The following is a 27,869-nucleotide window of genomic DNA, read 5'->3' as shown; positions in this document are numbered from 1 at the left end:
GCTGAATCCTCCCGGTGACCAGCACTGCCAGCAGTGATGCAGGACCTATCGTGACGTCAAAATAGCCATGTGACCAGTCACGTGGCTATTATCTCATTGGCTACAGACTGGTCACATGACTATGATGTGTCATGTAGGACCTGCGAGTGCATCTCTCCGGTACACAGTGCACATTTGTGTATCGCCGTGTACCGGCGACATGCTCTACCACACGGTCGACTCCCCGTTCCGTTAGGGACCGGCTGACACAGCCGGTCATTAACGGAGATCACCGTTGCCATAGCAACGCAGTTAGCGGTGACGTCACCGCTAACCGCGGCTCCGGGAGCACCGTTGCTATGGTAACGCGTCTGTCAGCGTTACCGCTGACAGCCAGCAGCACTGATCACTCACGGAGTGAAGGCTGCACGGGAAGCAGCGTCTTCCCCCATGCAGCAGTGATGGAGCAGAGCTGCATTTGTTGAACGAGAAAGACAGAAGACCATGGATCGTGGAGGGCTGACAGGGGGTAATAAAGATGGAGTCTCTAATGTGTCTGTGTATTTATTTCTATTAAAGTATTTTTTCTCTGTGTGGTGTCTTTTTTTTAACCCTTTATTGGAGATTCTTAATGGCCGGGTCAAACGTGCCTGACATTAAGAATCTCTGGCTTAATACTAGCTAGTAAAACAAAGCTAGTATTAACTCATTATTACCCAACAAGCCACCCAGCTTCAGGGCTGTTGGAAGAGTTGGATACAGCGCCAGATGATGGCGTTTTAATGAAAGTGCCATTTTCTGGGGCGGCTGCGGACTGCAATTCGCAGCAGAGGCGCCCAGAAACCTCGGGCTAACCTGTGCTGCGGATTCCAATCCCCAGCTGCCTAGTTGTACCCGGCTGGACACAAAAATGGGGCGAAGCCCACGTCATTTGTTTTTTAATTATTTCATGAAATAAGTGAAATAATTAAAAAAAACGGGCTTCCCTATATTTTTGGTTCCCAGCCGGGTACAAATAGGCAACTGGGGGTTGGAGGCAGCCCGTGGCTGCCTGCTGTACCTGGCTAGCATACAAAAATATGGCAAAGCCCACATCATTTTTTTGGTGGGCAAAAAACTTCTGCATACAGTCCTGGATGGAGTATGCTGAGCCTTGTAGTTCTGCAGCTGCTGTCTGCTCTTCTCCATACAGACAGACAGCAGCTGCAGAACTACAAGGTTCAGCATACTCCATCCAGGACTGTATGCAGAAGTTTTTTGCCCCCTAAAAAAATTATGTGGGCTTCGCCATATTTTTGTATGCTAGCCAGGTACAGCAGGCAGGTACGGCTGCCCCCAACCCCCAGTTGCCTATTTGTACCCGGCTGGGAACCAAAAATAAAGGGAAGCTCTTTTTTTATTATTTCATGGATTTCATGAAATAATTAGAAAACAAATGACGTAGGCTTCGCCCCATTTTTGTGTCCAGCCAGGTACAACTAGGCAGCTGGGGATTGGAATCCACAGCACAGGTTGGCCTGAGCTTTCTGGGCCCCACTGCTGCGAATTGCAGTCTGCAGCCGCCTCAGAAAATGGCACTTTCAAGGAAGCGCCATCTTCTGGCGCTGTATCCAACTCTTCCAGCACCTGCCTGCTATACCTGGCTAGCATACAAAAATATGGCGAAGCTCACGTCCTTTTTTTGTAGTTTTTTGGCAAAAAAAATAAAAAATGCTTCCCTGGATTTTCCATTGCCAGTGAAGGTAACACCAAGCAGTGGGGGTTAGCAGCCAGTAGCTGCTTGGATTACCCTTAGCTAGCAATACAAAAAACGCAGTGGGAGCCCATATATATTTTTTTTAATTATTTATTTAAATAACTAAAAACAAAATGGGCTTCCCTGTATTTTGATTGCTGGACATCACAGTGCTGTAAAAATAAATCTTTAAAAAAAATGACGTAGCGCTCTGCGGTATTTTTGATTCTCAGCGCAGATAAAGCAGACAGCTATGGGTAGCCACCCCCATCTGCCTGCCGTTACCTTGGTTGGCAATCAAAATACAGGGAAGCCCATTAATTTTTTCTATTTAAAAAATAGTTAAAAAAAAAAATGACGTTGGGTCCCCCCATTTTTGATAGCCAGCTAGGGTAAAGCAGACGGCTGTAGCCTGAAAACCACAGCTGGCAGCTTTACCGTGGTTGGGGATCCAATGTGGAGGTCCCCCCAGGCTCTTTTTTTATAATTATTTTATAAATATTAATAATTACACAAAAAAGTAGGGTCCCCCCAAATTGGATCACCAGCCAAGGTAAAGCGGACAGCTGTGGTCTGGTATTCTCAGGGTGGGAAGGTCCATAGTTATTGGGCCTTCACAGCCTAAAAATAGCAGGCCGCAGGCACCCCAGACGTGGTGCATCCACTAGATGCGCCAATCCTGGCGCTTCACCCCAGCTTATCCCGTGCCCTGGTGCAGTGGGAAACGGGGTAATAAATCGGGTTGATACTAGTTGTAAGGTCACCTGACATCAAGCCCAGCAGTTTGTGATGTCATGGCGTCTATTAGATACCCAACATCATAAAGTGTCAGTACTAACAAAAAAAAAATCGACAAAAGAAATTTATTTGAAAAAACAGTCCCCAAAACATTTCCTCTTTCACCAATTTATTGTAAGAAAAAAAATAAAGGGGTCCCACAACGACTCTGGACCGTCTAGAATATGGGGGGGAGACACTCAGGGAATGTATCCCCCATTTTCTAGGAGTGCAGACCCTTCATGTGAGGAGTGTGGGTGCAATGAATCTGCACTCACTCTCCCCGGGTCCACAGCAGCAGAGTCCATGTCGTAATGGTTGCTACCAAAGCTGCAATGCCCTGCTCATGAGGTAAGGGCATGCCTAATCAGGAGAACTATTCTACATTTCCAAATATTGGTATTTGCTGATATTATTGCTATTCCACCTACTATATATTGGGGATAGGATCTTGGAGATGGAATACCCCTTTAAGTCCAGTTATCCAGCTGAATGAATACTTAACAACAGAGCTCGGTATTTAGATGTGTTTTCTTGTAGCGTATAACGGACTCTCATGTTTGGTAGTCATTCAGCAGGGAAACTATTAAAGCAAATCCCTCCATTTGGAAATGTAGTATATAGCTCTCCTTATCAATTATGTTCCTTACCTCATGAGCAGGGCATTGCAGTAATAATAATAATTTATTCATTTATATAGCGTTATTAATTCCACAGCGCTGTATGTCTTTGGAGTGTGGGAGGAAACCGGAGTACCCGGAGGAAACCCACGCAAACACGGGGAGAACATACAAACTCCTTGCAGATGGTGTCCTTGGTGAGAATTGAACCCAGGACCTCAGCGCTGCAAGACTGCAGTGCTAACCACTGAGCCACTGTGCCGCCCATTTAGCTTACAGATGCATAACCACCACTCACTGTGTCTGAACACAGGAAGCTGAGCTGACAGCCGCTCTGTGCATGCGGCAGCGTCTATTGTGAAGGAGAGGGCCGTGGGGGGATCAACGCTGCACAGGTACCGTGGGACACCGGGGAACACCGGTGGGGTTATAGGGGGTGACCTGGCAGGGCCTGAGGAGGAGTTTTCTGTCGCATGTGTCATGGCACATGCGACAGAAATCAGAGGAGTAGGGTGAATGCGGCCGGCGCGCTGCTGTGCGCGCGGCCATCGTGGATTTCTGGAAGGGCATCAGGGGGGCACTTTGGCGACACCGGGGGACCGGAGGAGACCGGGGAGGAGATTTATCATGTTTGTTCATGCCAGATGGGAGATAAATAATTTTTTACCGGCGCTGTCATTTACTGTAACGTGATCATCGGTGTACGGTGTATACCTGTGATCACGTGAGCGGGGACCGGAAAAACCATCCTGAATCATGATCTCCAGGGTCTCAGCTAGCCCTGAAACCTCGGAGATTTTCTGACGCTGGGGGGCGTTATTCACTTATTTCTGCCTGCTGTTTATAAACGGCAGATCAGAATAAGGCTACATTAACACGACCGATCCATTTTTGCGGTCTGCAAAAAACAGTCCGTTTTTTTTCACGGGTGCATCCGTGTGGCATCCGTTTCCGTTCCGTAGACGGTCCGTATGTCATGTGTTTGTCATGCGTGTGCCTTCCGTTTTTTTTGTGTACTGCAAAAAAACTGAAGGAGGGTAAATGCATAAATTTACCCAGGATCCATAGCTTCATCCTACATCAGGCGGTCACATGTTCACTCTAGTGCAATTTTCTACTGCTCTTCACAGCGTAGAGCGCTCTGGTGATTTTCTTGTGCTTGTGCACTTCATATCAGTCTTTTCTGTCATTATAATGTCAGAAAGACACATAATGTCCCACTCTCCTGCATTTTGTAATTTTGCACCCTTTGGTGCCTTTCATGTGACACTAAGGGGTGCTTAGCTTTGTATTTAGCCAAAAAAATGAAAAAAAAAATGACGTAGGGTTCCCCCTATTTTTGTAGCCAGCTAGGGTAAAGCAGACGGCTGCAGCCTGCAGACCATAGCTGGCAACCTCACCTTGGCTGGTAATCCAAAACTGAGGGAACCCTACGCTGTTATTTTAAATTAAATAAATAATTAAAAAAAAAAAACACGTAGGGGTCCCCCCAAAATTGGATCACCAGCCAAGGTAAAGCAGACAGCTGGGGTCTGATATTCTCAGACTAGGGAGGTCCATGGTTATTGGACTCTCCCCAGCCTAAAAATAGCAGGCCGCAGCAGCCCCAGAAGTGGCGCATCCATTAGATGTGCCAATCCTGGTGCTTCGCCCCAGCTCATCCCGCGCCCTGGTGCGGTGGCAAACGGGGTAATATATGGGGATAATACCAGATGTGTAATGTCACCTGGCATCAAGCCCTGGGGTTGGTGAGGTCAGGCGTCTATCAGATACCCGACATCACCAACCCAGTCAGTAATAAAAAAAAATAGACGACAAACACATTTTTATTTGAAAAAACACTCCCTAATACATTCCCTCTTTAACCAATTTATTAGAAAGAAAAACAAATCCTGGTCTGGTGTAATCCAAGGGGTTGCCATGACGATCCACACTGTCCCAGTCAATGAAGAGCAGGATGTTCCCCATTGGCTGGGAGAACAGTACAGTGACCTGAGCTAACATCAATGGGTCAGCCCAGGTCACTGCAGGGGATGACAAGTGCTGCTGTCAGCGAGGTACATTACCTGCGCTGATCTCCTGCACTGCTGACAGCACCTGTCACTGAGTTCAATGACCGCCGCCTTCACAGCCAAGTATCGCGAGAGGCCCGTGACGTCACCGCTAGTCAGTCTCGGGTCGGAAGCGAGAGAACGTGATGTGACAAGCGGCGGCCATGGAGGACAGTGACAGCGCTGAGGTCGGGACTTCATCACCGCAGGTAAGCCGAGCGGGACCATGTGTGCAGAGTGCCAGGAGGACGTCAGTGTCGTGGACTGCATGGCTGGGGACGTGTGTGTGTGTGTACATGCTGCGTGCAGGAGGGGGCGGAGTGAGCTGAGCGGGGAAGTGTGGGCTTCTTGCACGTAACTAGGATAAACATCGGGTTACTAACCAAAGCGCTTTGCTTGGATATCCGATGTTTATCTTGGTTACCAGCTTCTGGCAGGCTGCCAGTGATGGCTCCTGCACACTGTAGCTGTAAAAAGCCCTGCTTTTTGCTGCTAGAACCGTTCTCGAACGTATCTAGAACTATCGAGCTTTAGCAAAAAGCTCGAGTTCTAGTTCGATCTAGAACAGCCCCCAAAATCACTCGAGCCGCGAACTGGAGAACCTCGAACCGCGCTCAACTCTAGTCCTCATGTGAGCCAGTTCCTTTGTAGCGTTTGATAGTTTTTGCCACTGCACTTGGGGACACTTTCACAGTTTTCCCAATTTTTCGGACTGACTGACCTTCATTTCTTAAAGTAATGATAGCCACTCGTTTTTCTTTACTTAGCTGCTTTTTTCTTGCCATAATACAAATTCTAACAGTCTATTCAGTAGGACTATCAGCTGTGTATCCACCAGACTTCTGCACAACACAACTGATGGTCCCAACCCCGTTTATAAGGCAAGAAATCCCACTTATTAAACCTGACAGGGTACACCTGTGAAGTGAAAATCATATCCGGTAACTAAGCTCATCAAGAGAATGCCAAGAGTGTGCAAAGCAGATATCAAAGCAAAAGGTGGCTACTTTGAAGAACCTAGAATATAAGACACATTTTCAGTTGTTTCACACTTTTTTGTTAAGTATTTCATTCATCATGTGTTAATTCATAGTCTTAATGCCTTCGATGTGAATCTATAATTTTCAGAGTCATGAAAATAAAGAAAGCTCTTTGAATGAGAAGGTGTGTCCAAACATTTGGTCTGTACTGTGTATACACATATTATATAAATATATATATATTCATAGCACCACACAATGTACACAGCAGGTTGACCTTGACAAAATTAGAGACACTAGCTTACATCATTTCCATCTGCTCACCTACATGTCCTAGGATATACATCATTCAGTACAGGGTGAAGAGATACGTTGTGTGCCTGGGCTCAAAATATCAGATTAAGATTACATTAAAATGAATGATGTTCCCATTTTCTTACATAAAATGCATTTTAGCAGATGACATGGGTCATTTTCCAGCAAGAAAATGTCTTTTTGATGGAAAATCTGGAAACCTTAGGATTTTATTTTGCTAAAGTTTTCAATACTGGACCGAAGGCAGAACTATATGGAAGTAGCACAAAAAAGTACAGAACCCATGACCCATAATACAATGTTGTTCTGATTAAAAAAAATGAAATATAAAAATAAATAAATGGTAAAATAGTGCCGAAACACGTAGTTCTTTGTCGATAATCATCCTATTACCTGCCCTATAAGTGATGTCACTTTTTTTTGTTTTTAAGCCTTTGGATAATAAAGGTATTTTTAGCCGACAAGAAATCCTTGTACCCTCGATTACATATGTCCGCTGGATCTCTCCTTCTCTTCTTTTTTTGTTGTTCTGATCAGTAGCCGTGGAATCATTCCCATCCAGACTTTGCTCATTTAAACAGTATACAATTAGCATTGACTAAGGCTGAAATGTGGTAGTCAAACTAAGACATAGGTCTGATTATGCTGATTTTTGCATGTGCACTGTGGACAAAAGTATTGGGACACACCCATTTGAGGTTTTTCATTCTGTCTCATTACCATAAGGAGTACTTTGCACACTACGACATCGCAGCTGCGATGTCGGTGGGGTCAAATGGAAAGTGACGCACATCCGGCGTCGTTGTCGACATCGGAGTATGTGAATCATTTTACTACGATTAACGAGCGCAAAAGTGTCGAAATTGTACGTTCGGTGTAGTGTCGGGCATTTCCATAATGTCGCTGCAGGAAACAGGTACGATGTTGTTCCTCGTTACTGCGGCAGCACCCATCGCTGTGTATGAAGCCGCAGGAGCAAGGAACATCTCCTTACCTGTGTCCCGCCTGCAATGAGGAAGGAAGCAGGTGGGCGGGATGTTTACATCTCGCTCATTTCCACCCCTCTGCTTCTATTGGCCGCCTGCCGTCGCTGTGACGCCGCACGACCCGCCCCCCTTAGGAAGGAGGCGGGTTGCCGGCCAGAGCGACGTCGCAGGGCAGGTAAGTGCATGTGTAGCTGCCGTAGCGATAATGTACGCTACGGCAGCTATCAGAAGATATCGCATGTGCGACAGGGGCGGGGACTATTGCGCTCGGCATCGCTGCAATCGGCTTGCGATGTCGTAGTGTGCAAAGTACCCCTAAGTGTGTAAGATCCAACCAGTAGCCATGCAGTCTGCCTTTACAAACATTTGTGAATGAATTTGAGGATGATACTGTATTAGGACACTACCATTCTATCAGTGCAGTTCATTCAATGTCTTCTCTTCTCAGCATTTCACTCAGCTGTGAGTGTGTGTAATTGAAAAGTGAAGCAGTTTAGGAATGTTAATAAATCAGCCATGAAGTGGCAGTCCAAGTAAGATTACAGAGTGGGGTCACTGAGTGCTGAGACAGATGATGTATAAAAGCTACAAATACTCTGCTGACTCCATGACTGCAGAATACCAAATCTCATCTGACATTATCAACTCACAAAAACTGTGTGCCAGGAGCTTCATGGCATACGTTTGCATGGCCCAACAAAATGCACACAAGCCTTATATCACCAAGCATAATGCCAGTGTTCTAAAGTGTACTAACACTGGAAACATGTCTTGTGAAGAGACAAATCCCGCTTCTCTATCAAGCAATCTGATGGACGAGTCCAGATTTGGTTAATTCCAGGACAACATTACTTGCCTAACTACATTGTGCCAGATGTTACATTTGGTTGTAAGATGGTTTCCAGGGTTGACCTAGGCCCCTTTGTTCCAGATAAGAAGAATCTTAATGCTTCAGCATCCCATGACTTATTGGACAATATTTTACTTCTCATTTTGTTGGAGAAGTTTAGGAAAGGCTCTTTTCTGTTCCTTCTCACTGTGCCCCAATACACAGAGCAAGGTCCATAAAAGCATGTTCGGGAGAATTTAGTGTGGAAGAACTTGACAGCCCCAGACAGAGCCCTGACTTTAGCCCCATCTAAAACCTGTGGGATGAAGGTAAACTATAAATTATAAGCCAGGCCCTCTCAACAAGGTCTAATCTCACAAATGCTCTTCTGTATGAATGGACATACAACATCCTCAGATGCAGAACAACATCTGGAACAAAGCTTTCCCAAAAGGAGACTACTGCAGAGGGGTACTAACTATATACAGTGCCATGAAAAAGTATTCATACCCCGTGAGCTTTTCCACATTTTTTTATGCTACACCCACAAACGTAAAAGCTATTTTTTATGATTTTATATGATATACCAAACACAAAGTAGCAAGTATTTGTGAAATGTACAGAATGATACATGGTTTTCTAAGTATTTAAAAAATATAAATCTGAAAATTGTGAAGTGCATTTGTATTCAGCCCCCCTGTGTCAATACTTTGTAGGATCACCTTTTGGTCCAACTACTGCTGCAAGTCTTTTGGAGTATGTTTCAAACATCTTTTCACATTTAGAAGCTGAAATTTTTGCACATTTTTCTTTGCAAAATAGCTTTAGATCAATAAGATTGGATGGAGGCATCTGTGAAGAACAATTTTCAAGTCTTGCCACAGATTCTCAATGGGATTTAGGTCTGGCCTTTGACTGGGTCATTCAAATACATAGATATGCTTTGATAAAAACTATCCATTGTAGCTCTGGCAGTATGTTTAGGACATTTCTTTTGCTGGAGGGGGAGCCTAAGCCCAAATCCCAAGTATTTTGCAGTCTTTAACAGGTTTTCCTCAAATATTGCCCTGTATTTAGCTTCATATATCTTCCCATCAACTCTGACCAGCTTCCCGGTCCCTGCTGAAGAAAAGCCTCCCCACAGCATGATGCTGCCACCATGTTTGAAAGTGTGCATGCTGTTTTATGGATGATGTGCAGTGTTAGTTTTGCATTTAGCCCAAAATGTTCTACTTTGGTTTCATCTGAACAGAGCACCTTCTTCCACAAGCTGGCTGTGTCCCTTACATGGCTTTTTGCAAACTGCAAATAGGACTTCTCATGACTTTCTTTTAAAAATTGCTTTCTTCTTGCCACACTTCCATAAAGGTCAGATTTGTGGAGTATACAACTAATAATTGTCTTGTAGGCAGATTCTGTCACCAGAACTGTGCATCTCTGCAGCTTCTTCAGAGTGACTAAGGGACGCTGGGCTGCTTCTCTAGTTAGTGCTCTGCTCACCTTGGGATGTCAGTTAAGGTGGACGGCCATGTCTTGGTAGGACTGCAGTTGTTCCATACTCCTTCCATTTTTGGATGATGGATTGAACAGTGCTCCATGAGAAGCTTAGAGCTTGGGCTATTTTGTATAACCTAACCATGCTGTACTCTTCTCACAACATTATCCCTGAAATGTCTGGTGTGTTCCTTGGTTTTCATGATGTTTGATCCTTAAAGCTTGCAAACAAACGTTTGAGGCTTTCGCAGAACAGCTGTGGTCATACGGAGAATAAATTACACACAGGTAGACTCAATTTACTAATAAGGTGACTTTTGGAGGCATTTGATCAATGAGGATTTTATTTAGGGGTATCAGACTACAATGGACTGTATACAAAAGCACTTTGCAATTTTCAGATTACTATTTTAAAAAGATTTAGAAAACCAGGTTTCATTTCCTTTAAACTTCACAAATACATGCTACTTTGTGTTGGTATATCACATAACATAATAATAAAATACATTTAAGGTTGTGGGTATAGCATAAAAAATGTGGAAACGTTCATGGAGTATGAATACTTTTTCATGGCACTATATTACAGAAGCACTCTCTTGAATATATTTTTTTCATTAAGTATTTGTAATGAAGTCTGAGTGTATTAATATTCTAACCTTCAGCTGCTCTCTAAGGTATCTAGCGTTGTTCTACTCCGTGGCATCTCCCCTCTGCAGACTCTCCATTTCACATCGCGCTCTGCATGGCCCAGAAGTGGCTTGTACAATGTAAGCCTATGAAGCATCAAATCAGGATCCTTAGACTTATATGGTAAAAGAGACTCCCGGCTCAAGCAGAGAGCAGTGATGTACCGCCAATTGTGGTAGACTACGTAGTTGCTGTGGGGCTTGTGAGTTGGGGGGCCCGGAGCTAACATCAGCACCAAGCCTACCACCAGGCGTCACACTTTCAACTGTACTGGCAGTGCGGATGCCAATACAGTTTAAAACAATGATGACAGAGGGAGTGCTCCACTGTCCGCTCCCTCCTGCATCACTCTCCCACTGTCTGTGCACTCTGACGTCTCAGTGCAGGGGCGCAATGACATAATTTTTGCATGCCCACTGTGCCAAGATGTGCAGAGCTACAGAACACTCACCACTGCAGAGACCCGAGCAGTGGGGGGAAAAAGGAAAAGCGAGTTTTTTTGTTTTTTTTTTAAATCAGTGAGTACAAAGACTATGAGGGGTGCATTATAATATAATATAGACTATGTTGGTGCATTATAATATATGGAGGACTATGGTGGTGCATTATAATATATGGAGGACTATGGGGGTGCATTATACTATATGGAGGACTATGTGGTGCATTACAAGACATGGAGGACTATAGGGGTGCCATATAATATATGGAGGGCTATGGTTGGTGAATTATAATATTTGGAGGACTATGGGGTGCTTTATAATATATAGAGGACTATGGGGGGGTCATTATATTAAAGGAAGGATAATAGGGCTTGCATTATAATATATGGAAAGCAATGTGGGACACATTGTACTATATGGATAACTATGTGAGATGCATTATACTATATGGAAGGCAATGTGGGGCCCATTATAGTATAAGGAGGACTATGGGGTGCACTATTATGGTGTGAATTATTATGTAGGCACTGCGGGATCCATTATACTATATGGACCACTATGGGGGTACATAATACTATGTGGAGAACTATGTGGGGCTAACTATAATATATTCATTATACAGTGTCATGACGTGTGGGGCCCATTATACTACATGGAGGGCTGTGTGGGGGTCACAGTTGGGGATCATACTGTATTGGGCGGCACGGTGGCTCAGTGGCTAGCACTGCAGTCTTGCAGCGCTGGGGTCCTGGGTTCAAATCCCACCAAGGGCACCATCTGCAAGGAGTTTGTATGTTCTCCCCGTGTTTGCGTGGGTTTCCTCCGGGTACTCCGGTTTCCTCCCACATTCCAAAGACATACAGATAGGGACTCTAGATTGTGAGCCCCAATGGGGACAGTGTTGCCAATGTATGTAAAGTGCTATGGAATTAATAGCGCTATATAAATGAATAAAATTATTATTATTATTATTATTATTGTGGTCACCATCATACCTTGCCGGGGTAGTTGATGGTGGGTAGTGTTGAGCGGATCCGAACTTTAAAAATTCGGATCCACGCGGTTTCAGCGTCCGATCCGGGTCCGACCCGGACGCGGGAATCCGGCTGCACGATCCGGATCTGTTTTTTTTTTTTTTCTCTTTCTCTCTCTCTTCTCTCCTCTCTCTCTCTCTCAGATCCGCTCCCCATTCACATACATGGGTCCGGTTTCCGTATCGGACCCGGATTATTAGAAGTCCGCTCAACTCTAATGGTGGGTACAGAAGGGTCATCATACTGTGCGTGTGGAGGGTATTGTGGAGGAATTCACTGTGGAGTTATCATATAGTGTATATGGGGCACATTTGTTGGCATCACACTTTAAAGATGCAATGAAAGGGGAATCAAGCAATTTCAATAGGAAGAAAATTACTTTGTAAAGGCTGTAAGGTTGTGAGATATGTTTTCAAGTGACCCAGCTGAATGTTATTCACTTTTTTTTTTGGGGGGGAGGGGGTAGTATGGCAATTATAACGTCTGTTATGGGGCCACATGATTTCTACATTCTCTCCTGGCACAGACCATAGAGTGATCCAGATAGTCTGAACTGCAGCAAAGTTACAGGGAAGTGGAGTAGATTGACGCTGGATTCTGAAGAAAGCGGTGGTAGGTGAGTATATTAACACTCTCACAATATACTAAATGCAGCTATAAACATGTTTAATGAAAAAAAAAAATATTCATAGGAATGTTTTTTTAATGCACATGGAGTTAGAATGTAATTACATAAATACTCCTACATAATGTCCCAATACTTTTGTCCAAACAGTACATTTATTAATAATTACTTTAAATAAAGTAGAAATATCAGATACAGGAAGGTTAGGTGGACGATTAGGTAGATACCAAATTTCTCATCTACAGGTTGCACGTAAAGTCTGGGTAAGCAGTTAGGTCAGTTCTGCCAGATTTGTTGACAAAAGCTGGAAACTTACATTCGACTTCACCTTGCTACTTGTAAAAGCAGTGAGTCCAGGAAACAAATTATATTTGTGAATTGTGTTTGTCTAATGTTTATTAGGTTCCATAAATTTTATTGTTGTAAAGAAAGTGTAAATGAATTCAGTAGACATTGCTGGCAAAGATTTTTACATTTATTCTTATTGAAATGTTGTGTAAATTGTGCAATAAATCAAATCCTTCCTCCAAATCAGAAGATTTAGGTGTGACAAAAGAGAGGATGACTATATCCTCACAGTAAGGAGGTGATAGTGAGCACTTCTCCTTTGCTGAGATAATCCATCCACCTCACAGGTGGGGCATACCAAGAAAAGTGGTGCATTTATATTTTTGTTCCGTGTACAAGCATTTAGATAAAAATATAACTGCAGTCCTACCTGAATTTTTAGGTTTTGAGTGAAGTTAGACTTTATATTCAATATATACAGAATACAGTCATGGCCAAAAGTGTTGGCACCCTTGAAATTGTTCCAGAAAATGAAGTATTTCTCCAATAAATTTCTTGCAATTAGACATGTTTTGTTAAACACATATTAATTTATTTGTGGGTACAGGAACAGAGCAAAAAAAAAATAGAGAAAAAAGGCAAATTCGACATAATTTTACATAAAGCCCCCAAAATTGGCATGATAAAATTATTGGTACCTTTCGAAAATTGTGGTTAAGTAGCTTTGTTTCATGCTTATGTGATTCTCATTCAAACTCACCTGTGGCAAGTAACAAGTGCGGGGAATCTGAAAATCACATCTGAAACCAGAAAAAAATGGGAGACGTTGACTCAATCTTTGCATTGTGTGTCTGTGTGTGCCACACTAAGCATGGAGAGCAGAATGAGCACTGGTTGCCTTGTCTGTGTGGAAGGCGTAATGAAATCTGAAGATTACCAAAATATTTTGGGTCGCAATGTACTGCCCAGTGTCAGAAAGCTAGGTTTGTGTCCTAGATCACAGGCCTTCCAGCAGGACAATGACCCCAAACATACTTCAAGAAGCCCCGAGAAAAGGATGGCAACAAAGCGCTGGAGAGTTCTGAAGTGGCCAACAATGGGACTGGATCTAAATCCCATTCAACACCTGTGGAGAGATCTTAAAATTGCTGTTGAGAGAAGGCGCCTTCAAATATGAGAAACCTGCAACAGTTTGCAAAAGAAGAGTGGGACAAAATTCCAGTTGAGAGGTGTAAGAAGCTTGTTGATGGTTATAGGAAGTGATTGATTGCAGTTATTTTGTCCAAAGAGTGTGCATCCAAATATTAAGTTGAGGGTACCTTACAACTTTGCCAATTTTTGGAATTTTGTGTGAAATTATGTACATTTTTCTTTTTTTTCTCTGCCGTTTTTTGTGTTGTTCCAATACACACAAATTAAATAAATCTGCGTATAACAAAACGTGTAATTGCAATCATTTTCTGGGAGAAATACTTCTTTTTCTTTAACAATTTCAAGCGTGCCAACACTTTTCGCCATCACTGTATATATAAACTAGAGTTTGTACAAAAAAAGTCGAAGAAAATCTATCCATGTCAACATGATCCGGGATCCACACATCTGGATACATTTGGCAATACCACATATTTCTTTAAACATCCAATATAAACCAAACTATGATATAAAATTGTCAGAATGCCTGTTCTTAAACAAAAGCAACAGATGTAGGCTGTAGTTTGCACTACATAAAGCATAATAATGGCAAAAAGTTGAGACGTTAACAGAACAAATGTTAGAAGAATTCATCACATCACCTAAAGTCTATATAGTATATGTGCAATTACATGAAAAAAATAAAACATTTTGCATAGAAAAGCTTTGAAAGGTATTTTCTAAATGATCTGTATTGTAGGCAGCATTGTATGTGAATATACATTGTAATACGGGTTCCTGGGAACAGTTAGTAAGACAGAGCATTCATGAACAAGATGCGCAGGAACATCTCTTTTAGTAGCCAATATCCTGACGTTTCCAATGAAGACCAAATACATGTGTAGATTTGTTTTAGAATTTTTTGTAAAGAAATCTGACCCATGTGAATAAACCCAATGTATATAATACAAATGATGACTACACACCAACTGGATCATTAAAAACACCTTTAAAGCTTAAAGACACCTTTGGGTGCAAATTTTATTTATTTACGTTTTTAACTTAACTGCATGACTATAAAAGATTTTTGCAATAGGCTTTTTTTTTACATTTTTGACTTTTTACAAGCACTGCTTGGAATCACGGTACATAGCAGACTGTAGAACGAGTTACCAGTTAAATCCATAACCTAGTTCTAATGGTGGGATTTGTAACTCTTCTCTCTTCACCTGAATGCTTTCTTAGGATGATTTAGAAATTAATTAAAGTCAAATCTGTAACTGGTCCTAAATCAGCTTAAAGGGACCCTGTATTCTGATTCATGCTGTTCTGGCTGCACACTTGTGTACATGGTGTGAGAGACCTGTCACCCACCTGTCAGCAGTACAGGGAAGACCCTCGTCAGACTAGTCAGGTCTCCAGCTATAGTCCTTAATTGGATCCTTAAAGAGGTGGTTCACTACTTATTTTTCCAAGCCAGATCGATATAATGTTGAGAAACAAGGTTTCTGTCAAATACCTTGTGATGGCAATAGTGCTTGTAAGCATCGCAACTGCGGTCCGCTGATCCCCTTTTCGTGACCACCGGGCTCCGTGACCTCAGGGATCCGGTGATGTCACGTCAGCTTTCAGTTGATGTGACATCACCGCGGCCGGCCCCAGTTTTACTGAGTCACTGGGCTGTGGGCGGCATTTCTCCACTCATGACAGCTCAGCATTACAGCCCAGCATCTCCTTGCCACAAGCAGGAGAGATGCTGGGCTGTGATGTGCGGTGAAACACCGCCCACAGCCCAGTCACTGAGGGAGACTGGTGTAGGCCCCGGTGATGTCAGGTCAACTGGAAATTGAAGTGACATCACCGGACATCAGACATCACGGAGCCCTAGGGGGTCATGAGAAGGGTATGAACGAACCGCAATAGCACCGCTCACATTCACTATTGGCAACACAAGGTATTTGAGAGAAGCCTTGTTTCTCAACATTATATTGATGTGACTTTGAAAAATAAGTAGCAAAGGACCTCTTTAAAGTTTATTTTCTTTATTCCTCATGCAGCCAGGGTCTGATTAATGCCTGCAGTTTGAGCAGCATGAAAAAGGTGACAGGTTCCCTTTAAGATATCATTCAAAAGAAGAGAGATAAGAGTTACAAACAATACCATTACATCAAACACAGAGATTCACTGTAAATTCATTATTCAGCCTGCTTTGTACTGTTAAAGCTGTAGCTGCCAATCAGGATACATTTTTTAATAAAACCCTACTGCAAAAATGGTGTGCCAAAAATACATACAATTAAGTGAAAAAGTGCCATCACAGTACAATATCATTCTTTGAGTATCATTCTTTATATTGATCTTGCTCTTGGGATTTTATCAAATCCAGAATTAAAGACTTACCAAGAACATGAGGGGAAGCCTCGTCTTCTTGGATAAACACATGTCTAGCACCAGGAGGGATGTCAAACATCTTAAGGTAGCCTATCCATGTGTTGTGATCAAGCAGAAGAAAACAAAGGAGAAGAAGCAGGTTAGCACAGCATAGCATTACATAAATATAAAGCTTTCCAATACGGATTCTGCATCAAGCTGTAAAGAGGGGGAAAAAAGATTAGTTGCTGCTACGTTTTGAGGAATGGCAGTTTTGCTTTTTCATCAGAAGAAAAAGTTAAGTTTGCTAAAGTCTGTTGTTTCCAGTGCTCACATGGAAAATAACAAACCGACAAAATGTTCATTCTTATTGTCATAGAAAATCTTTCAGAATAGCTAATCTGCTGAGTTTTGTGAAATTTTCCAATGGTTTCAGGGTTATGAAAAAAGAACATTTTGTCTGTTCCAAAGCAATGCTTGGTAAGAACTGCCGATGCCTACAGTCATCATCTCACATCTCTTATGATCTGAGATGTCACTTACCAACAGTGTTTTTAGACTCTCTTGACTCATACAGGGAGATGTTTCGTGCTCCCTTAGGTAAAGTGAAAGCTCCTCTTGTTTTCCCTTAAACAGATTATTTTTTAATTAAATCACTGACAAAGCCTATTACTTCTATTGACGATCCCTAACTCTAATAGAAAATACACAAATACTAGAAGGCATTGCACTTTGAGGATGTGTATCAAAACATCACTTTTTCAGCAAAAACATTTTAGGCCTTATATGTACGTTCTATATTTTCCAATATATATGTTAGGATACCAGGCAATGTGGAAAGATCACACACAATGAAAAACCTAACCTTTCACAAGTTATGCCAGAAGAGAAACAGCAGGTGGGTCATCTGTGGTGTTGAAGGAAATATGAAAGAATTGTCCAGGGTACAAAGTAGACTTGATGCGGTCTTATTATCGACGCGTTTCAAAGCCTTCAGACTTCTTCTTCACTACCATCTTCAACAATTCTTTCATAACTCCATCAGCAGCGCAGACGACCCACATACTGTTTCTCTAATGGCATTTCATTGTTTTTTAATCTGTGGGACTGCAGTAGCTGACAATATTAGGCTTTATCCTTGTTTGGTGATAGACAACTTTACCAGGTAAGCAATTCCGGTACTTAATTGTCCTTTATAATGGAAAAGATCCTATTGCGTTTTTGCTCTTCAGCTTTTTCCTACTTTCAGTAGTTATGGCATAGGCTGCCACTAAGTAATGAATCAAATGTATTGACCTCAAAACCCATGAGAGTCCCAACGCCTCCCTTACTTGTACCCAATTTGTGGTTACCCCTCTTTAATTTTATCATTTGGGTCATTATCTACAGAACTGACTTGTATTCCAGTGGGTGACTGATTTATGCTGCATTATTGATAGTTTTCAACAAGGGGCTGGTCCACTGAACAAAACTGGCACTATCTACCCATCACGTCTTCCCCCGTTACAATTGAATGGTAAGCTCTTATTGGCAGCGACCTTTCTCCTTTAGTCTCCATGGATGCTGTTTTGTTACTACCTCTACCAAATATATTTGATATGAAGATCATTATAATAAATCATCTCTGAAAAGGTGTAACGGATGATCGTAAAATTCTTCTCCTGTCCTAATGCTAGAAAACATTACCAAAAATGATATTTATACAAAATGATTGTCGTTCTGATTTCGTCAGTTTATATACTAAAGCAGAACACAAGTACTGAAGCAATGCTGGGTATATGACACTGCTTTTCTTGAGTTATAATAACAAGAAGCATTTTTAATCTGGATATTTCTGGCGTGACTCTTATGAACCAATACAATTAGATGTCAGCCATACATTTGGGGATGATTTTTTCTATGGCCAGCTAAACTTACATTAATGAAATAATTGCAAAGTTCAATTATTTTATATTTACACAATCTCATTCATGTAGAATCCCTGTAACCAGCTCATCTCGTAGACTTCTATTTAGTCTTGTAAGAAGGCGATATTTGCTGGACAGCACACTGATATAGGCACAATAATAAGAAAATGTATTTATTTCCATCCAAATATCCCAAGATATTTGCTGTCAGTAATGTCCAATCCAAAAATTAAGTACATTTGCAATAACCCACCCTTCTTGGGACTACTGATATATTGGATTATAGAAAATTCAAACAGGAAGATCGGATATATAAATTTATAGTCAGACAGGTAGATCAATGATTCCACAGATAGAATAGCTATATTAGCTACTTGGTGGGCCACCATTGCCTTTTCAGTCTTCTGTCACAGAAAAAGAATGATGTCACAGATAATATTGGCCAAATTTGGAGATGCAGTGCCAACAAAATAAGTGGACCACCCATTCAAAATTGAATTTTGTGAGCATAAATAAAAAAAATTCCTATAATATTTGTAGATTTATGACTGTTTATGAAAGCACATAAGAAGACATACCTTAGGGGTCCCAAATGAGTTCAATATTAGAACAGTCATATAATATTGAGATGACCAAAATATACCTGGGCTCGGAGCCCAAGTATTCCACTTTATATGCAGGGAAACTTGCCATGCAGTTTTTTGCAGCACCCCCAATGGAGAAATTAAGCATTACACAGTACCATTCAGATCAATGTGTTGTTTTTAATGCAGGATAGAACAGGTCCTTCAGAGTAAGAGGAGCCATCTTGAACCTTTGAAAAATCTGGCCAATATATAAGGATCCACTTCCCTTAGCTGAGAATTCCCTAATAGGGTATATGAAAATAGATTTCTAACCTGGACATTGTAACTTCGTAAGCTTATTTATTCTTACAGTCTACAGATGCAGCTTGGCTGTCACTTTTTCAGTCATCCATAAGAACAGCATCACATATTAGGGCTCTGTAGTTCAGCAGGTCAACAAAATGCTTAGGGAAAGGCAAGCTTTTAATTATCTCATAGCAGGTAGTTCAATAGTAGTAGGATATGGTGGCAGGTGATAGTGTAATCCTAGAGACACCAAGTATCAGCTGTTAAATTGGCACCTAATACACCTGTTGACAGCCAAATTGGAAAGTGTCAAGCTTGGCGCTAGGACACACTTCTGTGCTTTCTCCAAATATTACTGTAATACCAAGGGATTTTACTATTTCTCTACCATTACTCTTGTACCTGCCAGGTTTCATTTCAGTTCAGTTGTGACACTTGACAAAGAATACTAAGACTGTTTACCAAAACTAAATAGCACATTTTCTCCCCTGTCAACTTTCTTAAATTTATACTGGTGCATGTGAGTATAAATCTGACGGCAATTCTACCAAAGACAGTACTGATTATTATGAATGTCCATCGTTATACACCATTTATGCTCTTTAATTTAAATATGTTCTAAATATATCTTAATGATTGAAACTATTTTATATACAGGGTGCTAAGTGCCCCTGTATAAACACATGTAATATGTACTATGCTAGATGCCACTCTGGAGCTTAAAGCGTTAGTTCACTACTCTGCAATAGTGGTCACATCTCTGTAAAACTGATACGGAAGTCTGTTTCTAAATACCTTATTCAGCCAATCCTGAATGTCAGCGGCGCTCTCATGGTCTACTCATCCCCATGAAGTGACCCATGGGCTCTGTGACCTTTGGGATCCGGTGACGTCATGTCAACATCCAGTCGACCTGACATCACCGAGCCGAGCCCTAGTGTTCCTGAGTGACTGGGTTGTGGGCAGCGTTTCACCGCTCATCACAGCCCAGCGTCCCAGCGCAGCACGTCGCGCACACTCTCCTTCACTGCAGAGCGCCGCAAACAGGATCGATGGTAGGCTGTGACCAGCGGTGAAACTCCACCCACAGCCCAGTCTCTCAGGGAGACTGGGGCCAGCCTCGGTGATGTCAGGTCATCTGGAAATTGACGTGCCATTACCGCTTCCCAGAGGTCACAGGGCCCGCGAAGGGGGGGGTCACTTCATGGGGATGAGCGGACCGCAACAGCGCCACTCACAGGCAGAATTAGCTGAACAATGTATTTAGAAAAAGCCTTCCTTATCAGTTTTACAGAGAGGTGGCTACTATTGCATAGTAGTGAACCACCTCTTTAATGGAGCCTGGTACACAGTATTCTCAATAATAACACAGTATACAATAAGCATCAGTGCTACTTCTAGTTGTGGCTACAAGTAGCATGTCATCTTTAAAATCTATTTATGTAGGGGATTTAGACCTCTGTTTAATTATATTGCGAGAAGGGATCAAAAATGGAGCTACTGAGAAAAATTTCCCTAAAACTTATGCTTTATTAATATACTTTAAAAATAAGCATAGAAAAAATGGAACCCATTTGCTAAAAGGTTGGTACAGTTCAGGACAATTGTGAGGGAAAAGATCTGCTACTATAAGATCTGTAATGGCCCTGAGGATGTCCCTACCTGACCGTGGAGGTTGGCACCCTAATATGGCAATGTAAGTGATGGTGCCCTCACTCAATGTGGTTTGACCCTAGTAGGCCCTGAATGCCTCTTACTTAGTATGATACAAAAAATTGTGTATGCCCAATTGTGTCCTTCAAACAATATCAAGTGGAAAACTATAGCAAACATAACATAAAGCAGCTGAAAGATGACTCAGTCAAATATGCAGAAAAAGCCCATGGGGATATAAACAACATAGAGTTGATTACTGTTAGGGTATGTCGAGTTGTTAGGTCAAGAAACATCCATATGATAAATAAAAAATATACATATAATGGCTGGATAAAGCCTAAGGGCTGTAATAAGATGAAATGGTGTGATTTCCCATCAGATGGTGTTCATATTCATGGCCCCAACGCATTTCCCCCTTCCTGCGAAGGTTCATCAAGAGGCCGGGTGAGAAAAAGTATGATGTTCAAAAAATTGTAGGAGTAGATGCTGAGATGTCATAATACAAAAAGCCTGATTTACATAGTGTGTAGGACACTGTATCTCAGTTGAACGGTACAAAGCACTGTGGTCTGTGCGTCAGAGGTCACATCATTAGTCATGTGACAAACAGGAACCCTTGTTTTTTTGTCAGATTATGTAAATGCTGATGTCAGCTACTGCTGCAGGGCGTATCATTAAGGGGTGTGTCAGAAGTTTATTAGTGATTATGGGGTGCCATCACCTACATTGCCATATTAGGGTTCCAACCTCAGCGATCAGGTAGGAACATACCCAGATCCATTACAAGCCTTATAGTAGTAGATCTTTTCCCTCACAATTGTCCTGAACTATACCAACTTTTTATCAAAAATTTCAACCAGTATAAAAATACACTAAACAATGACTGGGAACATAAGTTTTGAAACAAAAAATAACAATGGTAAAAGGTGAAGATTCAGTTTCAACAAATCTACTAGTTTCAAAGTCAAAATGCCATTCACTGAGTCTGTATATGTCATAGACCTCAGAGGCACTATCAGCTCTAGAATGAGCCACAAACCATACTTTTGATACATATCACTTAGGCACATTAAAAGGAAATTTTTTTTCCCCCAAATTTCGTCTGCAATGGCTGAGATTGGTGGGAGGATTATACCTCAGCAATGGGGCCACTGGTTTTACTCTCCTGAAGCAAGAGCATGAAACTCATTTGGTCAAAGTTGACCCATGCTCCAATCCACTGTCTAAAGACAAATAGGCTGTAGTTGAAGATCAGTGCTTTTGCTGTAGGTGAGAAGAACAACTACCCAGAGGGTGACTACCATATCCAAGCACAGAAGTATACAGAACATTGAGGTGGGAAACTTCTATCCAATTTGGGGTAGGGTTGTCCTTTAATGTAATGCCATGCAATGTGAATGCCTTCAGTAGAACTATTACAAATGTTTTTATAGCTACAATAATAAGCTATGTCATAGAAGTAATAGTCAATGAAATAACGTGATAGAAGATACTTGCAAATTTCATTTTCCAGTAACTTGAACTCTTTTTGGCACCGCTTGCTTAATTGTTTTCCTGTTGAAAGAGGCCGATGACACTGTTTAATGACTCTGTTGCCAGGAATGATTTATTACAACTATTCAAAACTCACATAGTTGACTGCGTAATGGGGTTTCACCCAACAAAATCATCAATATATGATCATTTAATGGGAAGTTATATAACTTAATAATATAGTCCTATCATGTCAGGTGTCCCGTTTCTCTGCTAACCAGGTATACCATCTTGAAATCCTGCAACCCTCACATGGAGTACTATGCTTGTCACTAGAGAGCATTTCTGGTGTCAGTTCGTTATTACAGAAATATATCTAAAGGGGGCTATTCATTTTAATAGCTAATCTTGTCTTATTCTCTAAGGTGTATACAGCTAAGTGGGCAGAGGTAAGGTCACAGCTGGCCCATTACGACTGGACTGGTTGGTTTTATATGATAAGGTCACATTTTTTACCGCTTTTGTCGCAAGAACTATGCAATTTAAAAAAAAAAAAACAGCAAAACTTTTTGGATTTTGGAAACTTGTGGCAAAATAAGCTTATATTGATCAAATCATGTGAACCCACCATATTTGTATACTAGATAACTTACTGTTTACAGACCAATTATCTACAATCTTTTGCGAATAACCCAATTTAAAAACTTCAGAATTTATACACTGAGTTGTCTTTATATTTCTAACTTGGCAAGAAAAAGGATAATGCAAACTGCTAAGGAATGATGTTCTCCGAACAAAGCAGATTTATCAGGCTAACATGAGGAAATTACTAGTATGTCCAACAACGGAGACCAATGTGCTGCAGAATGATAAGCTATGGCTGTAGATTTATTTTCAGAAATAAATGTACTACCATAGTTTGCACTGATTCATTTAATCCTATATCTCAGCTCAGTTTCTTTCAGACATATTCTTTTTACGCAACCATAGACTGATTGAATGCCAACCATCCTGCAACAAAATGTAGAGATGCCACTTCCAAGTTTGATATGGATTTATATCACTTATATTGATGCAAGCAGAAGCCGCATTATTGCAACATTTGGACATTGAGTGTAAAGAAGAATTAGGGTGAGTTTTTGGTGCAGAACTTTTCTACACCAAAAAAATGCACCTTGTGGCAGAAAAATGCACCAAAAAATGTATGCGCTTTCGGTGTACTTTTTGGTGTGTTTTTTCTATGCATTTTTTTGTGAAATCAATGGCTGGAAGGGCTAAAAAACACAGGAAAAAAAACACACCAACAATTGACATGCTGCAGATGTATTCTGCACCCAAAACTGCAAGAAAAGAAAAGAAGCAACGTGCACACAGGCCTTCAGAATTCTCATTCACTTTTCTAGCATAATGATAGACATGCAGATTTAGGCAACAATCTGCACGATAAACTGCACCAAATCTGCTCGGCGTGCGCACATAGCCTAAGGGAGGTGACAGGTGTCAGGTCGATCAAAAGCACATATAGGAGAGGTTTTCACACATACATACTGCCCTCCTCATAGGGCTAGGGTAGCTGAAAAACATCCGAGCCAGCAAGTTTCTTAATCTTCAGTGAAGAGAACCATATATATGTGTGGCCATCTCTAAACCTTATTCTTAGATATAGCAAAATAGCAATTTCTGAGAGTTGAGCTTCTAGATGAAAGCAGTGTATATATTTTATTTTATATATATATATATATATATATATATATATATATATATATATATATATATATATATTGACTTCTACCACGCCTAAGGTGAATAGTGGGGTGAAGAATGGAACGCTCTCGTACTAGTTTCCCAGGTCAAGCCTCTGTTTTCCCCAGTTTTCCTGCTGTTATTTTTGCACTGGTCTTGATGAGCGGGTATGGTGGAGTCATACTCTTCTAACTCATGGAGAGATGCATGCCTCTACATGAATCAGGAGCGTCTGACAAGCAGAGTGCACTTCTGGCATAAGTACCGATACAGCTCATTCGGAATTTAATGAGCCATGGTGTCACTAACCCACCGTGCCCAATCATGATCCAGATCCACTTATTTTGACGTAGCTGGGAATATCTGTAGTGAAAACAGCAACATCTTACAAAACTCTGAGTTGCGCCAAAATGTTACGACTTTTCAAAGTAATTTCCACCAAAATATTGACGAAATTCCTTTGATGCATTTTGGCCAAATTTTCTATCAAAATTTTACAGCAACTCTGCATTCCAAATAGAAAAATCTGACTATGACTGTCAAATATATAGTCAACATACTTAATGCCATTTTTTGAACCATCCTAACACTCTATTTTGGAACTCTGTTTGCATTTTCCTAAAATAGCCTCCCACTGTCTATAACTTTACAATGAATAGTATTCTAAGTAAGTCTAGGTACTGCCATCTGACCAGGCCAGCAGTCATTACTGTTGGTCTTTTCAGTAGGTAGTGAAGACAGAAAGGACGTGCCAGTGGCTTCTAAGAATGCTTTCCATAGAGTCTGGGAAGCTGCAAAAACAACCTTGGTGTTGTTGTGATATTTAAAAAAGTTAACATTAATAACAGATATTACTAACAGACCCAACCTGTTCCATTCAAGTAATACCACATGGTGCAAATATACTAGATATCTGTAGTTGTCCTTGAAAAAAATATTTTTCAATGTCATGCAAAAGAAAGAAAACCTTGTCTAAATTATTACTATGGAATAGAGGAAAATCATATGGAAACCTGTAACCCTAAAGGAATATCCAAAAGTAAAGTAGGCCTCTACAATGTCAGGTACGGTAAGGGTTTATGCTTCCACAACAAGTGGCTGAGCAAAAATGGGATTTATGATGACATTTTAAAAAGGGATAATGTTCTACAGACTATGAATCAAAAGGGAAATCAATTGAGCAAGATATGTTCTGTTGTATCTGGCATTCATATCAAGAACATTATACCCACATTAGAATATGTAGGATAAATTAAGATATGAGAATTTTTTTTGTTAGATCTGGGCAAGCTGACAATGCTCCAAAAGTTCTCATGAATTCTAGGTTGTACTAAAGCAAGTCATCTGTCCATATTCCAACAATGAAGTGTAAAAAGGTAATATAGCAAGATGATAATTAAGACTACAAAACAAATTACCATCAAAATGACCAAGAAGTAATGAAACCTACAATTCTTGGCATTGGCATAGTAAATAGGTCATGGTATTACCAATGTGTCCAACCAGCTCCGTAAAGAAACAAAGATAGAAATTCCTAATCTCTAAAGGAAAAGTCTGATATTTGGTGAAAGGAAGCTGTAGCTAAATATGAAGCTGAAGCTTACTATGGTGTCACCATACATTAAGGGGAAGTTGGGAACAAATATTTTTATGGGACTATGGGGGCAGCTATTTATTGATGTGGGTCACATGAGTAGTGGATAAGAGTGCTAAACATATGGAGTAATAATTAGGTTCTGTTCATATTGGCTGCATAGGTTCTCTTTTCATAGGATGATGATGGATATGGCTTATCCATTTTGACTGTAATAGAACCTAACAAATTCCATTCACATATATAGGTCATATGGGTCAGTGAGCTTTCTGTTTTTTGTTTTACTGACACTGCAGCAGACTATAACCTTCTTGACAATATTCATGGACAGGAACAGCACATTACATAGTATTAGAAGAGGACATTTGAAGCCTGTTACTAAAATTTGGTTGTTCAGTCCAAGACTTGGGGACTAAAGGCCCCGTTACACGCTATGATTAATCTGACAATCTCATTAGCGATGAGATCTTGTTGGGGTCACAGAATTTGTGCCGCACATCCGGTCGCTTTAGCGATGTCTTTGCGTGTGACACCTATGAGCGATTTTGAATCATCTCAAAAACAGTCAAAATCGCTCATCGGTGACATGCCCCCCTATTCTCGAATATCGCTGCTGCTCAGTGTACGAAGTAGTTCGTCGCTCCTGCGGCAGCACACATTGCTATGTGTGACACCGCAGGAACGAGGAATCTCACCTTACCGGCGGCCGCCCGCAATGAGGAAGGAAGGAGGTGGGCGGGATGTTACGTCCCGCTCATCTCCGCGCCTCCGCTTCTATTGGGCAGCGGTTCAATGACGCTGCTGTGACGTCGCTGAGATGCTGAACGAACCACCCCATTAGAAAGGAGGCGGTTCGCCGGTCACAGCGACATCGCTAGGCAGGTAAGCAGTGTGACGGGTCTGCGCGATGTTGTGCGCTACGGGCAGCAATTTGCCCGTGTCGCACAACCAATGGGAGCGGGTACGCACGCTACCGATATCAGTCACAATATCGCAGCATGTAAAGTGGCCTTTACGATTGCCGAGATCGCACATAGGTCGTTTATTAGCAGTCACACGTAACGATCTCAAAAACGACGCAACATCGTTCAGTGATATACTGTTCCAAGGCGGTCGTTTTGATGTTGTTCGTCGTTGGCAGGGTGTCAAACGTACCAATATCTCTGCTGCAATCCAAATAACGAACAATATTTTGAAGCTGAACGACGTGTCAACGATCAAGGATTTTCAACCTATTTGCGATCGTTCGGAGTCGCTCGTAGGTGTCACACGCAACGACATCGCTAACGATGCCAGATGTGCGTCACGGAAACCGTGACCTTGCCGACATATCGTCAGATAAATCGTAGCATGTAACGCCGCCTTTAGACTAGATTGAGGGAGTAAATTGTAGCTGGCACTTCAGCAGTTTTCTTATTAGTAAAGTTTAGATCATCCTCCTCAATCTTTGGAACCCCACTGCCTTACTCTCAAATGAATGTCACAATGCTCTTACCCCTGAAAGCTGCACGTGATGGATGAAATGGAAATTTTGCCAGAAATATTCCATTTCAATTAAACAGACAATGGTATAAACCTTGGCAGAATTATAAAATCTCTGCAGTTACAGGATGCCCTCCATAATTGAAATTAAATACACTACTCACAAAAAGTTAGGGATATTTAGCTTTTGGGTGAAATTTCCAGAATGATCCTACAAAGCACTTAGGGGCACTTTGCACACTACGACATCGCAGGCCGATGCTGCGATGTCTAGTGCGATAGTGCCCGCCCCCGTCGCAGCAGCGATATGTGGTGATAGCTGGCGTAGCGAAAGTTATCGCTATGCCAGCTTCACACACACACTCACCTGCCGTGCGACGTCCCTGTGGCCGGCGACCCGCCTCCTTGTTAAGGGGGCGGGTCGTGCGGCGTCACTGCGACGTCACACGGCAGGCGGCCAATCAGAGCGGAGGGGCGGAGATGAGCAGGATGTAAACATCCTGCCCACCTCCTTCCTTCCGCATATCCTACGGAAGCCGCAGTGAGGCCGGTAGGAGACGTTCCTCGCTCCTGCGACTTCACACACAGCGATGTGTGCTGCCGCAGGAGCGAGGAACAACATCGGACCGTCGCGTCAGCGTAATCATGGATTACGCCGACGCTGCACCGATGATACGATTACGACGCTTTTGCGCTCGTTAATCGTATCATCCAGCCTTTTCACACTGCGATGTCGCATGCGATGCCGGAAGTGCGTCATTTTCAATTTGACCCCACCGACATCGCACCTGCGATGTCGCA

General features: G+C 41.8%; 1 protein-coding gene across 1 annotated transcript in view; it reads right to left on the bottom strand.

Moving 5' to 3' along the window:
- Positions 1-27,869, bottom strand: part of ADAMTS3 (ADAM metallopeptidase with thrombospondin type 1 motif 3) — a 357,250-nt gene that overhangs the window by 41,660 nt on the left and 287,721 nt on the right. The window contains exon 16 of the mRNA XM_075351241.1: positions 16,372-16,452. Within this exon, the coding sequence (XP_075207356.1) occupies positions 16,372-16,452 (81 nt within the window). The remainder of the gene's footprint in view (positions 1-16,371; positions 16,453-27,869) is intronic.

This window comes from Anomaloglossus baeobatrachus, chromosome 1 (assembly GCF_048569485.1).
Source record: "Anomaloglossus baeobatrachus isolate aAnoBae1 chromosome 1, aAnoBae1.hap1, whole genome shotgun sequence".
Classification (NCBI taxonomy): domain Eukaryota; kingdom Metazoa; phylum Chordata; class Amphibia; order Anura; family Aromobatidae; genus Anomaloglossus; species Anomaloglossus baeobatrachus.
Note: the sequence above shows the minus strand (reverse complement) of the source record. Positions and strands in the feature narration are given on the sequence as shown.